The 17,292-nt window shown below is 43.5% G+C and overlaps 1 protein-coding gene across 3 annotated transcripts in view; it reads right to left on the reverse strand.

The window, feature by feature from the left end:
• adgrd2 (adhesion G protein-coupled receptor D2) overlaps positions 1-17,292 on the reverse strand; it is a 94,350-nt gene that overhangs the window by 66,768 nt on the left and 10,290 nt on the right. For all 3 annotated transcript variants that reach the window (XM_036144693.1, XM_036144691.1, XM_036144692.1), the window contains exons 7-8: positions 16,844-16,938; positions 8,851-9,141 (exon numbers count right to left, since the gene is read on the reverse strand). In XM_036144693.1, the coding sequence (XP_036000586.1) occupies positions 8,851-9,141; positions 16,844-16,938 (386 nt within the window). The remainder of the gene's footprint in view (positions 1-8,850; positions 9,142-16,843; positions 16,939-17,292) is intronic.

Here is a 17,292-nt window from a genome sequence, read left to right on the forward strand (position 1 = left end):
AGTTTTCTATGCACCATACAGCATGTCATTCTATTCACTGCAAATAAATTAGAATTATTTTAATGTTAGTGAAAGGACCTCTGTGCCATTGTTTATTAACCCTTAGATGCACAGGACCCTATACTCTTCCATAAGTGGGTGAAAAATGACCTGTGTCAGAATCAATGTGTTTTTATGCTTTTCTTGTTAATTTTGATTAAAGATAATCATTGGCAATATATAGGTATTGTAATGGGGAACACAAGAATGATTTCATGTTTTGAAATTATTTATTTACATTTTTAAAACTATAAAACAATCTAAATATTTGCACAAAAGCAATAGAACCAATATCAATATTCATTTAGTTAACTTGTAGGTGTGTGTGTGTGTGTGTGTGTGTGTGTGTGTGTGTGTGTGTGTGTGTGTGTGTGGTGGTCTATCTAAGACAGTAGTTATATTTACATGGACAAAAGTCATTGGAATAAATGGCCGATCAGAATAAAAAAGCGTCATGTAAACAAGCCAATCGGAATATGATGATCTAATTAAGCTCAATCAGAATGAAATTGTAATCTGAATGAGAGGAGAGGTTAATGACGATTGATAATCTGATGAAAGTGCAAATAAAAGCTATATCAGGGTCAAGTTATTCTGAATGTGCCAAATTGACCCAAGTGACCATTGTGCACCCCACGTAAATATCACGTATTTCCAGGTTGGCGAGTGGCAGAAATACGTCAGGAAGTAAAAATGTTGGGGCTCCCGATACAACATTTCTGTTAGAAAAATTAAAAAGGTCAAAATTGTTGCTTACTCAGTAACGTTCCAACTGTAATTAGAACATCGTGCAAGTCCAACCTGGGCACTCGGAAGACAAACAAACTCATATGATACTGCTTTGTTTACTATTTTTTGTGGTTTAGCAAAGATGGAAGTACTTTTGTGTTAGTGGCTTGCTTTTTATGAAAGTAGGCAGGACAGGAAGGGGGGTGAGACATGTGGCAAAGGACCGTGGGTCGGATTCAAACCCAGGTTGACTGCATCGAGGACTAAGGCCTCTATATATGGGTTGCGCTACCTGCTGCACCACAAGCACGCCCACTTTTGTGTTTTTTTTTAAGGGAATCTGACAGCTGTGCATGTCAGAATGCTTATATTCTGAATAAAGCCAGGTGCATATACACACACATTATGATCAGATTAATTGATTGTGTGTCCATATAAACGGTACAATGCGATTATTTAATCTGAATACATTCTAACCCGATCGTGAAAGTTTGTGCATGTCAACATTCTGTGTGTGCAAATGTTTTTTCCTGTCTTGCCCTCCCAGAATGCAGTTTTGGCAAACCACTTGCATTGGACTGTGGTCAATGCACACAGATACATTACATGTCCTTTTTTTCTTTTTTGTGTCTTGTCTGGCAATGTGGCAATAATAATTGTTGTCTTAATGCCAAAAAGAGGCAAACAGATTTTATTTTCACAACTGGAGCCTTACTGCTTTTTCCATAGTGCTCTGCTTGATTTTTATATGCAAGCTTAATTAGAATTTATGCTGGGACTATTTCATGTTAAATGGACACTGAACAGGAAGGGAGAAGAGGGGAAAAAAGGAGAGAAACTAATTACACAAAATTCCAAAAGGGAGAAAAGGTGAATGAGAAAGAGGAGAGAAAAGGGAGAGAGCAAGATAACATCCTCTGAGTCTGCTTCTTCGCCTGCAAAGAGAGATATAAAAAGAACAGCAAATCCCACTGCTAAGGTATTACAAGTAAAAACAAACAATGCCTTGATACCATCACTGAAGAACACACAGTATCATTTAATACCAAACATATAAAGTGAAAGCTGAAGATAATATGGGTTTTCTGTATAGAAGTGAATATGTAAGTACCTGAATCCAAGCACCTGTAAGTGTTTGTGAAAGTGCACTTGTGTATGTAAAGTTTATCCATTTATCCATAAAAAGGGTCAATAGTGGTTGTGAGGAGCCAAAGACTAGGTCTCCAGAGCACTGAGGCAGACGTCAAGGGAACCAAAACCCCAGCTGCCTGAAGGGACCCCCAGAGCAAAGCTGCCCAAGAGGGGCCAACACAGGGAAAGCTGCATCTCCCACCTGAGGTAAGAGGAGAGACGGAGGAACCCCCCCAATAGCCACAACGGCGAAGCCCCTGGGAGCCACGGGGACAAGCCTGTGGGCTCCGCTGGCAGCCAGCTACGCTGGAGCGGATCCATTCATGGGGAACAGGGTCCAGGGGTGCCCCGCCCCCTGGTAGGGGGGCAGTAAAAACCCAGCCTGACCAATAGTCAAACACAAATAACATATACACATTCACAGTCACTCGTTCCCGCTCTAGTGCCCCCACATCCAAATAATCCTACAAAAAAAGGGATGCAATATGCACACTCGTACTCACCACACATATCCTATATCCCCAGGTCCAGGTACTGGCACCCCAGAAGGGAATCCAGCCCCTGGACCCGGGAGGTAAACCCTAACATCAAGATGGGGGGCAGGGGGTGACCACCACAACCCAATCTACCCGGTCCTTGCTCTGGTCCTAACCCCCCACCCCTGCCCCAGACCTCCTCCAGGCCCCATACTCTGGGTGGCAATTGGAGAACAGGGGTGTGAAAAAGATCCTGCCTGCTTCTGCCTGTCATGTTGCTGCATGTTGTTTTCAAGTACATATAAAACTGGGGAGGCCAAAAAGGGGGATATGATAAATATGTATGGGGACTGGGAAATCCTCCCTTCTCCAGGCTACGATCCCACCCCCAAGGTCCTACATGTGTGGCAGCATGATGGAGCAGGCAGAGGGAGGTGTTCGGGATGGGGAGAAAAGGACTGGGGAGCATCATGGTCTCCCAGGAAGCCCGATCCCCTGCTGACTCCAATGGGCACCCCCATTCTCCAAAAACCCACCCAGAGAAGGAGGCTCCACCCGCCACACATCCATGGCCTGCAGGGCCATACATAGGCGGCAGGGTCCAAGAGCCAACCGCAGACCGGGACCAACACCAACACCACCACCCAACCCACCCACCTACCCTTTCGGACCGACCAGGGGAAAAGTGAAAAAAATAAATAAAAACTCTGGTTAGCCAGCCTACCCGAACCATGCAGACCCCTGTTTCCCGGATAGAGTCAGCACCGAGGGCCACCAAGAACCAGGCCCGAGACAAGGACTCGGAGCCCTCCAAATTTAAACCCACCCCAACACTAACATTCAAACAACTCCCACAGCACGTACAACAATACCCACACAAGGACGACACACCCCAGGAATCCTGAGCCCCAGACCCATCCAGCGGCAGCACAGCTACGAGCCCAATGACCCACGTCCTGTGGGGCAGACCCTCCCCAAGAGCATTGAAAGCAGCCTCCAGAGGTTGCCCTGAGTTCCCCCAAGCCCCGCTCAGGCAGGGGCCACAGACCCCGGTGATGGACACACCACACACCCCACTCCGGGCACCCCAGGTCTATATCTTCATTGTTTGGACTTTGCAGTTGGGGACAATTTCCAGTCGACTTTTCATGTGCAGCTCCTTTGTGAGCTCAGTGAGCACTGATCTCACACTGGTGATACCACTCTTGAATTCAGGCTGCTGAGATGTGTGCAAGGTGTATGCATTCAGGGTGGCAATGTCCAGGATGTTGTACCACAGGACCATGGACCACCTCTGCAATTGACATTTGCAGGTGTAGGTGCCCAACACCTGGTCCATGGTGTCTATGACTCCTTTGGTCTTATTTCAATATGATATGACTTCTGTTTCTTTTCCTTTCTGATCTTCTCATTCACCACTTTATGGAGACGTGTGCAGAGTTGACGGCAGGGAGAAAGAGGCTTCCTTTTTTCTGATGTAGCTGTGCATGGTGAGGTTGCTATTAAATCTAAATTCTGTGCCATGAGCCTCCCTTGATTTGGAAGCCTTCATTGGAGGAGGGATATCTGGCTTGCTCTTCTGTAGAGTCTGCACATACTTACATGTATTAGATGTTGCTGTGGTAATTACATTTAGAGGTGACACTCATATTATAGTCTGTGTGGTCCACAAAATATAAATCAGTCAGTAACAAGTGATCCAAATCAAATCTTTCTATGAAATTCCATAGGAAATGAATGCGGGTCACTTTTCACCCACTTATTGACGTTTAAAAGTTTAATTTTGTAAAATGTATGACAGGTAAAAATGTAAATGTTATTATATTGACAACACATTTTTTGAGGAATAGCTGGAACATGAAACAATGATCTTTTGTCAAAAAAAATATGGCAAGAAAAACACCTCACCGGGTCATATTTGACCCACTTATGCATCTAAGGGTTAAAATAATGGCCTGGTCTAAGAGAGGAGATTAGCACCTGAACCAGAAGAAGAGGGCTTTCTACTCAGGGGACAGAGAGGAGCAGCGTAGAGCACAGCGGGAGCTCCAGTGGAGGATCAGGGCAGCAAAAAAGGATTATGGGAAGAAGATGGAGGAGCAGCTGGCGCAGAACAACGTCAGAGTTGTGTGGAGAGGTCTGAAGAACATGTCCGGCTTTGGGCAGAGGACCAGCAGGGCTGCAGACGGTGACACCAAGTTTGCAGCCGGGTGAAAACATTCTTCACCCGGCTTGACTCCCCCCACACTGGCCCCCTCCCTGCCGTCAACTCTCCACACGTCTCCAACCACCAGCCCTCCAGAGATCTACCATCCCCCCCACGTCACTCTTATCAATGACCGACCCATCCACACCTTTGGTCCTACCTTCCTCCCCTCTCACAGTCACACCAATGCAGGTGAGAGGTCAGCTGACGAGGCTGAAACAGAGGAAAGCCTCTGGACCGGACGGCATCCCCCCAGACTGCTGAGGATCTGTGCAGATGAGCTCTGTGAGGTCCTCAGCTACATCTACAACCTGAGCCTCAGCCTGGGGGTGGTGCCCACCCTGTGGAAGACCTCCTGTGTGGTACCGGTTCCCAAAACACCGCACGCCAGGGAACCGGCCCACTTCAGACCAGTCACCCTGACCTCCCACCTGATGAAGACCATGGAGCGCCTCATCCTAGCTCACCTGCGCACCGTGGTGAGCCCCACCATGGACCCGCTGCAGTTTGCCTACCGGCCCAACATCGGAGTAGAGGATGCCATCATCTACCTGCTGCAGCGGGCGCTCACCCACCTGGAGACCACCGGGAGCGCTGTGAGAGTCATGTTCTTTGACTTCTCCAGCGCTTTCAACACCATCAGACCGGTGCTGCTGAGGGGGAAGCTGGAGGACGCTGGGGTGGACAAACATCTGGCTGACTGGACCATCGACTACCTCACTGACCGCCCTCAGCACGTGCGGCTGAACGGCTGTCAGTCAGGGGTGGCACTCTGCAGCACCGGGGGCCCCCAGGGCCCGTTCTGTCTCCGTTTCTTTTCACCCTTTACACCTCGGACTTTACTTACAACATGGACAGCTGCCACCTTCAGAAGTTCTTAATAATGAACTTCTGAAGGTGGGTCATCATGGACTTTGTGGACTGGTGTGAGAAAACCATCTGTGTTTAAACACCAATAAGACCAAGGAGATGGTGATCGACTTCAGGAGAAGACCCCCACCTCACTCACCTGTGAACATCCAGGGGCAGGACATAGAAACTGTGGAGAGTTTCAAATACCTGAGTGTTCATGTCAACAATAAACTGGACTGGACTCATAACACCGACGCTCTATACAAGAAGGGCCAAAGCCGCCTCCACCTCCTGAAGAGGCTGAGGTCCTTTGGAGTGAGCAGGCCCCTGCTTAAGACCTTCTATGACGCTGTGGTGGCCTCAGCCCTCCTCTACGCTGTCGTCTGCTGGGCTCCTGGCAGCACAGAGCGGGGCAGAAAGAGGCTGAATAAGCTGGTGAGGAAAGCCACTTCTGTCCTGGGCTGCACTCTGGACTCTGTGGAGGAAGTGGCTGAGAGGAGAGTGTTGTCCAAGCTCACATCCATCATGGACAACACCTTTCACCCCCTGCACCAGACTGTAGAGGAGCTTAGCAGCTCCTTTAGTGACAGACTTAGACATCCTGTCTGTAAAAAGGAGCGCTACCGCAGGTCATTCATTCCTGCTGCTACCAGATTATACAATGCTGCACTATAACTGTAACCACAACAGTAATAACTAATGTGTAATGACTAATGTGCAATAATCTAATTAATACACTGGGCTACAACCCATGCAATAATCCTGAAGTAGTGACTTCTGCTGCTATCACCACGTGAACATATGTCAGTACACATGTATGTATGTATGTACAAATGTATGCACGTATGTATATGCACATATATACGTGTAGCTATCACCACGTGAACATATGTCAGTACACATGTATGTATGTATGTATGTACAAATGTATGCACATATGTATATGCACATATATACGTGTAGGTACGTATGTATGTAGGCGTATATATATATATATATATATATATATATATATATATATATATATATATATATATATATATATATATATATATCACTATGTATGTAAATAAGACATCATATGCCCATTCCTATTTCTTTTTGTATTTTTTTGTATCCTTTTTGATCCATTGTATATGTGAAGATTCACTGTATATAACTGAATGCACCTTTCCTACTCCACACCTTCTTGTATGAACCGATGTAGCAAGTGAATTTCTCCATTGTGAGATCAATAAAGCCTATCTTATCTTATCTTAGAGGTTCTGGGTCCAGGTGTGTAAGGACTTGTCAAATTGTCTGAGATGTAAAATTTGCCATAAGTTTGCTTGCTGGGTAACTTGGATGATAGCACTTATGGGGAGGGGGGGATCAGTTTGCATGGCTTTCACTGACTTATGCTGTGCAAAAAAACTATCCTCATGAATTGAAAAAGCAAAATTGTCAATATCAATCAGTATAGAGATATTATGTTGGATCATATGCATCTTGAGACAGCATCTGCCTCCACATCAGATCGATCTCTCTGGGCTCCTTTGATCAGTTCCATCACCTAGTGGGAGTGGGGGGCTGTTGGATGTGTCTTGTGGGGGTGTGGTGGCTCATTTGGGGAGGGTGCCTGGATCTTGGGGGTCTTGGGAGTTCTTAGAGTGGGAAGTCTGGTGGGTCTGGTGCCGGGGTCTGTGGCCCCCACTGGGGTGGGGCTTTGGGAGGCCTCATGGCGGCCTCCAGCAGCCACTTGCGATGCTGTTGGGGGGTTTCTGTGATGGCGTACATGAGTTTCTGGCCTGGTAGCTGTGCTGCTTCTGGGTGGGTCTGGGGTGGGTCAGGGGCTCGGGGTTCCTGGGGTGTGTCGCCCTTGGGTGGCTGTCCTGGCGGGGCTTGGGTTCTGTGGAGTTTGCCCCGGGTAGTGTTGGGGAATACCTTGGGCGTCTGGTGCGCTGGCGGGCCTTGGGGCCTGACAAGCTGGGGGGGAGGGTATGGACATTAAACATCACATAGCAGATGCTCTCCCCTTCAGGGGGTGCATTCTGCTGGTGGGTGGATGGGAAGGGAGGGTGGGGGTGAACCCAGCCTTGGTGTTTATTGGAGTTCTTTTGAATGTTAGTGTTACGTTGGTTTAATTTAATTTATCTTTCTTTGGTGGAATGGGTGGGAGGGGGTTGCTTGGATGGCTCCGTGTCCGGCTCCTTGTCTCAGTCCTGGTTCAGGGCGGCTCTCGTGCTGGTTCTATCCAGGTAACAGGGGTCTGCATGATTCGGGTGAGCTGGCTGACTAGAGTGGGCTGTATTTTCTCCTTGGCAGCTGCGTTGAGGGGCCTGGGCCTCCTGGGCCCCCGGAGGGAGGTGCACCTTTACAGGTGCAGAAGCAGACTCAGAGGATGTTATATTGCTCTCTCCCTGTCCTCCCTTCTTTTTCTTTCACATTTTCTCCCTTTCAGAATTTTGTCACATCTGTTCCTCTCCTTTTTCCTCTTCTCCCTTCCATTTTCTGTCTATTTAACATGAAATAGTCCCAGCATAAAATCTAATAAAGCTTCTCACTTATATAAATGAAGTGGAGCACTATGGCGAAAGCAGTAAGGCTCCACTTGTGAAAGTAATATCTGTTTGTTTTTTTCTGGCATTAAGACAACAATTCTTATTGCCACATCGCCAGACAGGACGCAAAAAAAAAAAAAAAAAAAAATTAAATAAAAAAAAATAAAAATTGGCTGGTCTTAAGTGGCCCAAGCAGTCTGAAGTAAATCTGGAGCAATGAAGAAACAAGGATGATGCTGTCATCATAATAGAATACAGAGTGGAGCAAGAAACACAGCATAAAGCAGCTGGGCATCCAGGACTCTTGCTAAGACTTACTGGGAAAAATACCATCAAGGTGTAGGCACGATGAGGTCATAACTTAGCTATAGGCACGGCACTCCTTTATCGATAAGCTGCCACCAAATTTCACCAAGAACTCCATAGGTTAACTTATGTGCATACTCAAATTTCACAGGGAACTCTCATGCTCTGTTACCTATAATAGAGGCTTCACTAGAGCCTATGTGGGTACCAGAAGACATTATTAAGACCCTAGATACACCATTTATATTTTGGCAGATTTTTCATGAAAACAGCAACATTAACAGTGGAATATTCCACACTTTGTTACAATAACTAATTTCATTGTGTTATAAGAATGCTAAGATAACAAAATGTAGACTATTTTTCTTCAAAAGTCAGGGTTAGGAGGGTTTTCAAATACATTTAGAATCCGCCAAGATAAGTTGCATTGCATTTAAACATCTATTGGGTGATTGGGACAAGGCTGCATCCCATCTTTTCATGTCAAAAGGAGGGATTACACACCTTTAGACACCTTTCAAACATTGTGATTGATTAGTAAAACAACAGTAATAAATCTCATGCAAACTACCTCTTTGATGGCCTGCCATTTGTTTGCGTTGTTTTCACTAATGATGCTGTCAGCCACACTGATAAAGTGTTGACTGAGCTCCTGGATGTTGTTACGGGTGCTGTTTTCATTACAGACTGAGGGCTCAGAGGAGACGTCAGCAGTCAGCGTCAGCAGCTGGATGAGCGTCACCATGTCCGCTGGCTGCAGTCCCTCTTGCTGTGTGTCTTCCAGGGCCTGGACAGAGATGTTAAGCAGGGCCGAGGCCTGAGCCAGGCTGTCTAGTTCCGATGACTGCTGCACAAGCATTGGCTGAAATTGAAAGACAAAAATGCCGAATTCAGTGGAAAACTACCCAGCATTTTATCCAAATATTTCTTTGGAATTAAAATGAATTCAAATACTTTAGCAAAAACATTTGTTCATGATTTCATGAAAGTATGGGTTAAGTTATTTCATATTAAATGGTAGTCAAAGGAAGAAAACATGTTATCTAAACTGCATTAAGGGATGGAAGATATAATGAGATTAGATTGTGAAGAATTAGAACATGTTGGCAATCATGTGGCAATCATAGAACATGTGGCCTAAAGGGTACACTCTGTCCATTCCACATTTTGTCACATTACAACCACAATAAATAAATATACGAGGCCAATAACCCACAATAGAATATATAAATATATTCTATTGGAATATTATGTGAAAGACCAACACAAAGTGGTATACAATTGTGAAGTTTAAACACAATTATACAAGATCTTTTTTTATTATTATTTTTACAAATAAAAAAAATGAAATGGGCATTGTGCAAAAGTATTCAGCCTTCCCAGGTCAATACTTTTTTGCACAATTAGACCTGCAAGTCTTTTAGGGTATGTCTCTACTAGCTTTAACATTAACATTTAGTGACTGAAATATTTGCCCATTTTTCTTTGCAAAACAGGTTAAGCTCAGTCAGACTAGATGGAGAGCATTTGTGAACAGCTGTTTTTAGCTTTTGCCACAGATTCTCAATTGGGTTTAGGTCTGGACTTTGACTGGACCATTCTAACACATGAAAATGTTTTGTTTTAAACCATTCCATTGTAGACCTGGTCTTATGTTTAGGGCCATTGTCCTAATGGAATGTGAACCTCCGCCCAAGTTTCAAATCTTTTGCGGACTCGAACAGGTTTTCTTCAAAGATTGCCCTGTATTTGGCTCCATCCATCTTCCCTATCCCAGATGAAGAGAATCACCCTCAGAGCATGATGCTGCCACCACCATATTTAAGAGAGTGGATGATGTGTTCAGAGTAATGTACAGTGTTAGTTCTCCGCCACACATAGTGTTTTGCATTTTGGCCAAAAAGTTTGATTTTGGTCTTGTCTGACCAAAGCATCTTCTTCCACATGTTTGCTGTGTCCCCAACATAAGAAGCAGGACTTCTTATGGTTTTCCTTTAACAATGGCTTTTTTTTTTTGCCACTCTTCCATAAAGACCACATTTGTGCAGTGAAAAACTAATAGTTGTCCTGTGGACAGATTTCCCCTACCTGAGCTGTGGATCTCTGCAGTTCATCCAGAGTCACCATAGACCTCTTAGTTGTTTCTCTGATCAGTGCTCTTCTTGTCTGGCCTGTAAATTTAGGTGGATGGCCTTGTCTTGGTAGGTTTACAGTTGTGCTATACTCTTTCCATTTCCGGATGATGGATTGAATAGTGCTGTGAGATGTTCAAAGCTTGGCAAATCTTTTTAGAGCCTAAGCCTGCTTTATACTCGTCCACACCTTTATCCCTGACCTGTCTGGTGTGTTCCTTGGACTTCATGATGCTGTTTGCTCCCAAATATTCTCTAAACCAACATCGGAGGCCATCACAAACACCTGTATCTGTACAGAGATTACATTACACACAGATGGACTCTATTCAGTCATTAGCAATCATCAGACAACTTCTGAAGGAGGTTGGTTGCACTCAGAAAAAAGGGGGCTGGATAATCTTTAAAAGCACAAGGAATGATTTTCCAAGGTACTTGTAGTAATCCTCTTCTGCTTATCAGGGACTAATTTGCAGACTCAGACATTACCAGGCCAGCTGAGAGACAGTCTCACCAGTGTGTCCTACGCCACCCTCTGGAACTTCTCCCACAGGAGGTGTTCAGGGGGAATTTGGGACAAACACCTAATTTATCCCCTTAGCTTATTTCCAGCTAGTTTGAGTTATAGCACTGTCAGGACATAAGACAAAGGTCAGTTTAAACATTACAGTTTAAAGCTCTTTGCCTGACACAACATACTTTATAGCATCAATATAGCAGATGAAGTCAGACTGTTGAGTTATTTTTAATCTGCCTAAACTCCTTATTAATCCTTGAACTTAACGTCATTGCTCATTTAACTACAGTCATGGCCAAAAGTATTGAGAATGATTCAAATGTTAATATTTACAAAGTCTACTGCTTCAGTTTTTATAACAGCAGTTTGCATATACTCTAGAATGTTATAAAGAGTGATCAGCGTAACAGCAATTAATTGCAAAGTCAATATTTTGGAGTCAATATCTTGGAGTAAGGCCTGGTCACAAGGAGGGTAGCAAAGAAGCCACTTCTCTCCAGGAAAAACAACAGGGACAGACTGATATTCTGCAAAAGGTACAGGGAGTGGACTGCTGAGGACTGGAGTAAAGTCATTTTCTCTGATGAATCCCCTTTCCGATTGTTTGGGACATCTGGAAAACAGCTTGTTTGTAGAAGACGAGGTGCGCGCTACCACCAGTCTTTTCTCATGCCAACTGTAAAGCATCCTGAAACCATTCATGTGTGGGGTTGCTTCTCAGCCAAAGGAGTTGGCTCTCTCACAGTCTTACCTAAAAACACAGCCATGAATAAAGAATGGTACCAGAATGTCCTCCGAGAGCAACTTCTCCCAACCGTCCAAGAGAAGTTTGGTGATGAACAATGCCTTTTCCAGCATGATGGAGCACGTTGCCATAAAGCAAAGGTGATATCTAACTGGCTCAGGGAACAAAACATAGAGATTTTGGGTCCATGGCCTGGAAACTCCCCTGATCTTAATCCCATTAAAAACTTGTGGTCAATCATCAAGAGACGGGTGGAAAAACGAAAACCTAGGAATTCTGACAAAATGCAAGCATTGATTGTGCAAGAATGGACTGCTATCAGTCAGGATTTGGTCCAGAACCTGATTGAGAGCATGCCAGGGAGAATTGCAGAGGTTGGCAAATCACTGAAAAGCAGTGTGTTCACATCAAAAATCCGCTTGAGTCCACTCAGTTTTCCTCTACTCCTAAGCAGGGCCGAAAAAAACCTGTGCTAGCCCTGAAAAAGACCGTTGCTGTAATGCTTACAAGCAGGCGGAGCCAAGAAGAACCGGGCTAAACCGAGCTGGTGGAATAGGGGCTTAAGATGCCCAGACATTCAGTTTGATTATGTTCTTCACTTCATCCCTCACCATTTAAGGCCAAAACTTACAGTTGTAAATTTAAATGTGTTTGCAGGATTCATTCTCTCGTACAGAAAGTTATGCATAATCTACTGACATAGCTTTTCTTTGGGTTTTCTGTAGGTTACATTATTGCCCACTACAGTTTTGCAAGTCTGTGGCTCTTAATCACCCAGGCTTTTTCCTGATTCTGAGAAGAGTTCCCACATCTTCATGGTAGGTACCATGGGCTTCTTGTGTTATTAGTGTAGATATCCTTACATTATGTGGAATAACTGGTACAGCAGTCTTGTCTTCAGTGAACATCTGAAACCTGCCTCCACAGACTAAAAGCCCAGAACTTGGTTCTCTAAAAACTACCAGTCTGTTCAGCGTTGTATCTTGGAATGTATGACCCTCCTGAGCAGCAAGAAAAATACCTTTGAACTTCTTTGTTCTTCGTTTGTCTCACCCTTTACCTATGCTCTGACCTTTTCCTTTAATTCCATCCATCTTTATGCAGCATGGTAAACCCAGGCAGTGACATTAACAAGTATTTGCAAGCTACTGATTCTCTCCACCATATTTTTGATTACCTGCCAGCAGATGATTTTCTTGACATTTTGGTTTCCTCTTTCCTCACCCTTAGTAATGCTCATGTGAAGCCCTTCTTCTAACGCTTGTTCCTGTGAACCTCCCCTTCCCCATGTCATAATATCAGCAATGTTAAATTCTATAGGGATCCACTACCAGTCTTCAACTGAACCATCTCTCTTTGGATCTCCTTCACACAATTTGCAAAGAAGGTCTGGTATCCATAGCACTCCCTTTGGATGGCTCCTAAAAATTTAACCAATCTCCACAATTCTAGAAAGACATGGTTGATAGCTGTTCTATGTTTCATACTTGTTGTTTGTTCACATGGTAGAAAAGAGGATTCTGGACTCAGCTCACTGATGATCTCCTTATACTTTATATCACCTGTCCTCATTGATCTGGCAAAATCAGTCGTTGACTCAGGTGCTGTCACCTCCAAATTATCCAAAAGATTGGGTTAAGCTCATCCCATTGTCCATCCTTTGCCACAAAACAAGATCTCCAACAACTTTCACCCGTTGTGGAACAAGTCTAGTTCTGTTTTACTTGTGGGAAGAATCTTTTCAACCTTTCAGGCTCAGTAGCTTTGGGCACCTTGTCAATTTCATCTAGTCCATAGCAGAAAATTTGATGGCTTTTCATTTTGTCCGTAGGTGTTTGTACCCTGATTTGAGGAAGGTGAGGTAATACTTGTCAGATGCAAGGTCCAGCAGAGTCCCAATTGTTCGACCTGCATGGCAGTAACCTCCATCTACATTAGAATGACATCAAACTCACAAAGTCCTTTCCAAGGGCTCAGACCAGATCTCAAGAGCCTTGGCTGCTTTTGAATTGTTGTTAGTGATGCTTTTCTGTCTCTTTTTTCCAGTTCTGGAGTAAGTTCTGACAAGAAGTCTTGTGGTGGTCAGAGGGCACTGTGGTGCAGATGTTTGGCAGCCTCACTTCTGTCAGTGTGCCCCAGGGCAGCTGTGGCTACTAACATTGCTCAACTGGGTCAGGGTGTGAATGTTTGTGTGAATGGGTAAATGACTGACTGTAGTGTAATGCACTTTGGGGTGGTCGGACTTCATAAAGCGCAACACATGTCTGTATCAGGTTAATGACACTTGGCTGATTTCCCTTTAAGGGTGGAATTTTCTCCAGCTGTTCTAGGATCTCTTTGCAATTGTCAATTTATTGGCATACCGGTTTCCCAAAACTAAAATATCAGCCATGCTGTATGTTGAAAGTCTGAGATCATTTAATAATGTGTCATCAATACTGTTTATGTAATGATTGTTGCTGATGAACCTGATATTCAACCATACACAGAGTTACGTTTAAAAGGTTTGTTGTGAAGATTATGAGAAATGGCAGGTTAGGCAAGCAGAACCAGACTTGAACAAAGAAGTAATGGAGACCTGTGTAGGAAGGCAGGGAAGAGCAGGGGACCAGGGGATGCAGGTAGGGAGAAACTAGGCGTAGACCGAGGAACCACCAGAACATGCAGAGCAAGCAGCTGGGACACACGGGAAAACAGGCAGAACTGTAGCATGTAGACACAGGCAACTTTAACTGAAGAGTCCAGCTGGCTAAGCACACATGATCCGAAAGAGACAGGGTACATCTCACTGGAACACGAGAATCGATGAAGAGAGAAGACAGACGTTCTGGCAGGGATGAGTTGGCTGACACAGGTATATGTAGACAGGTGAACAGGTGAGCCGAGTTGACTTATTAGTGACAACAGGTGAAGATGATCTAGAGTAGGGTGGTGGCTGGAAGGAGACTGAGTTGACTAATTGATGACTGGTGGCTGAGAGATGACAAGCTGATAGGAAAAGTCCAAAACAAAACAGACAAAAACCTAAATCATGAAGGTTTAGCAGTTGAACTATTTTGACCTTCTGGATCTCCAGAAGGCTCAACTTGTCTTTGAAGGTCTTCCTGTCCTTCCTCCACCTGTGATAGACACTTTTGTTCCAGCTGAAGATAGGGAGTGCTATTTGTGTGATCTTCACAATAGGTAGAGAGGTAGGTCCCAGCTGTACTTGTCACATCAGAAGTTTATAAAACTTGTCTTTCTTCCGCAGTCCGCCAAGATACATCTCATAACCCTCCTGGTTATTACTGTTTACAAGTTAATTGCTCATTACATCTTTATTTTTTTGCTTTAATGATTGTTTTTGAGTTCTGTTGACCATATCGTGACCACAAGTTTTCTTGAATAAAATCTCTCACCTTTTTAAATCTTGTTTCAGCCTCATTTGTAGTCTTTTCTTATGTCAGCCTCTTGCTGTTTGTCAAGCCATGCTTCCACCTCCTCTTCATTTATTGTTGCTTCAGCCAGAAGACAACTTTTATGATAATGACCGATTTTCTGTAGCTTCTTGAAGTGTTCTGAAGGTTTATTGAATATCCATCTCGGTTTGTCTTCCACCATGAGCTCTGCTTCTTTATAGAGGATTTTTGCCTGTCTTGTGAAGCTGCTTTTTGTAGTGGTGCTTTCCTTCTTGAGCTATTGTTCACTGTTCTCCAGGACTTTTGCCATATTGACTTTATAGCTCTGGTAAGCGTTGTCTACAGCTCTGCAGGTTTGCAAAGCCATTTATCCTCCAGTCTAGGCTATACCCCTAGTTAAAAACTATGGAGTTATTTTTTTTTTCATACACACAACAAGGCCTGGCACCCAACAGGGGACACTGGAAAACTCCATTTATTTTTTGTTCCTTTATTTCCTTTAATTTCTTCATGAGTTGTACTTTGTTAACCTTGGGCAATGAAGTTACATAAACTAAATTCCAGTCTTTATTTCTGCAAGCACATTAAACAATCATATGGCTATTAAATATTTACTTTAATTTGGGATTTTAATTTTACCATCTTCATGCAAACCATTTTATGCATACAGAAATTAATGTAAAATCAAAGGAATACGTTTGTATTCTTTTACTAATTTACAAAAAGTAGTTCCCAAACACAGCAAACAAACTGAAGCAAATGAAAGCAAAAAAGTTTCTGGCTGTCTATAATCAAAACTAACTAAAGACAAAGGCTGTGTCCTAAATGTTCTAATTATAGTGCCTAGCTATAACTTCCCTGACCTTTCATGAGATCAACAGGAAAAAAATCTATCATGGGTAGGAGTGGCGCTTCGGACTGCTGTGTCGATTTCGGAGAGCCTTTAACTCATGTCATTATGAAATACACAATCCAGCTTTCCGAAAAAGAACTAGGCTGCATCAAATTATGTAGTACTGTAGCCTTATAGTTCGATTATAGATGTAGATGGACAGTGAAAATTCTTGTTAGTAGATGGACAGTGTTTTTCTTTGCCTGATCTTTACGTTTATGACGTTACTGCTTCACCTTGCCTTTTTCTGATAACTACTCAGCGTCTAAACTTTAGACTCCAACCCTGCTTCTTTGCTCTGACCTAGCAGTGGATAACAAAGTGTTCTCTGCCAAGTTTTCTCTGCCATTTTACCTGATACCTCTGCAGTGACTAAGTAAAGCCTGCTTGCTGCTTTCTTGACCGCATCCAAGTTTCTGTTTTAAATAAACCTTTTTAAACACAACTCTATGTCTGGCTGGAATTTTGGGTGGTTTTCTTGACCATGCACAACTCAGACAACCCCCTATAGTAGTTTATTATTTTAAAATTTCCAATTCCAAAAAAAGCTGCAAACTTAAAGTCATGATGACATCACAATTATTTTTTACCTATTCTCCTACAATACACCTCATCATAATATAAAACAGCCATTTTACTTTGAACAGACAGGCAAATATGTTAAAGTTTTTTAACTCTTAAGTGAATGTTAAATTTTTTTTTAGTGTTGGTGATTCAAGTAATTTTAAATGTAGCAGCAATGGCTCATCTTTGTCAAGACTAGCTTACAGCAAAATTATGCAATGTTCAATGTTCCACACAGAACAGTTAACAGCAAATATCTAATGTCAGAAAGGCTGATGGAAGCCATGTAGATAAGCAGTGCTGCATAGGGATGTACCTGGCTTTTGTTGGAAAGCTTCATCAGTTGGTTCATGAAGGCTGAGGGCTGGCTGCTCTGAGACTTACTGATCTGCTCCTTCCTGTGGTGTCGCGCTAGAGCAGAGAGAACATCACATCCGTGTTAGTTAACAGTAATGGTTTACATTCTGTTGTTTAAAGAACTCACTATTCAACCATAAATCTTCAGACAAAGGACAAAACTTGTAGATTAAGGTATTTCCGTGTATTATGAAAGGTTATCACAGGCCACTTTATCAGTTACACCTGTCCAACTGCTTGTTAACGCAAATTTCTAATCAGCCAATCACATGTCAGCAACTCAATGCATTTAGGCATGTAGACATAGTCAAGACAATCTGGTTTAAATCTCTGGACTTCTTCATCTCTAAATTTCTTTCTTTGGAAAGATGCCCCCCCCCCCCCATCAGCTTAAAGATGCTACAAAAG

Source organism: Fundulus heteroclitus, chromosome 12, assembly GCF_011125445.2.
Source record: "Fundulus heteroclitus isolate FHET01 chromosome 12, MU-UCD_Fhet_4.1, whole genome shotgun sequence".
Lineage (NCBI taxonomy): Eukaryota > Metazoa > Chordata > Actinopteri > Cyprinodontiformes > Fundulidae > Fundulus > Fundulus heteroclitus.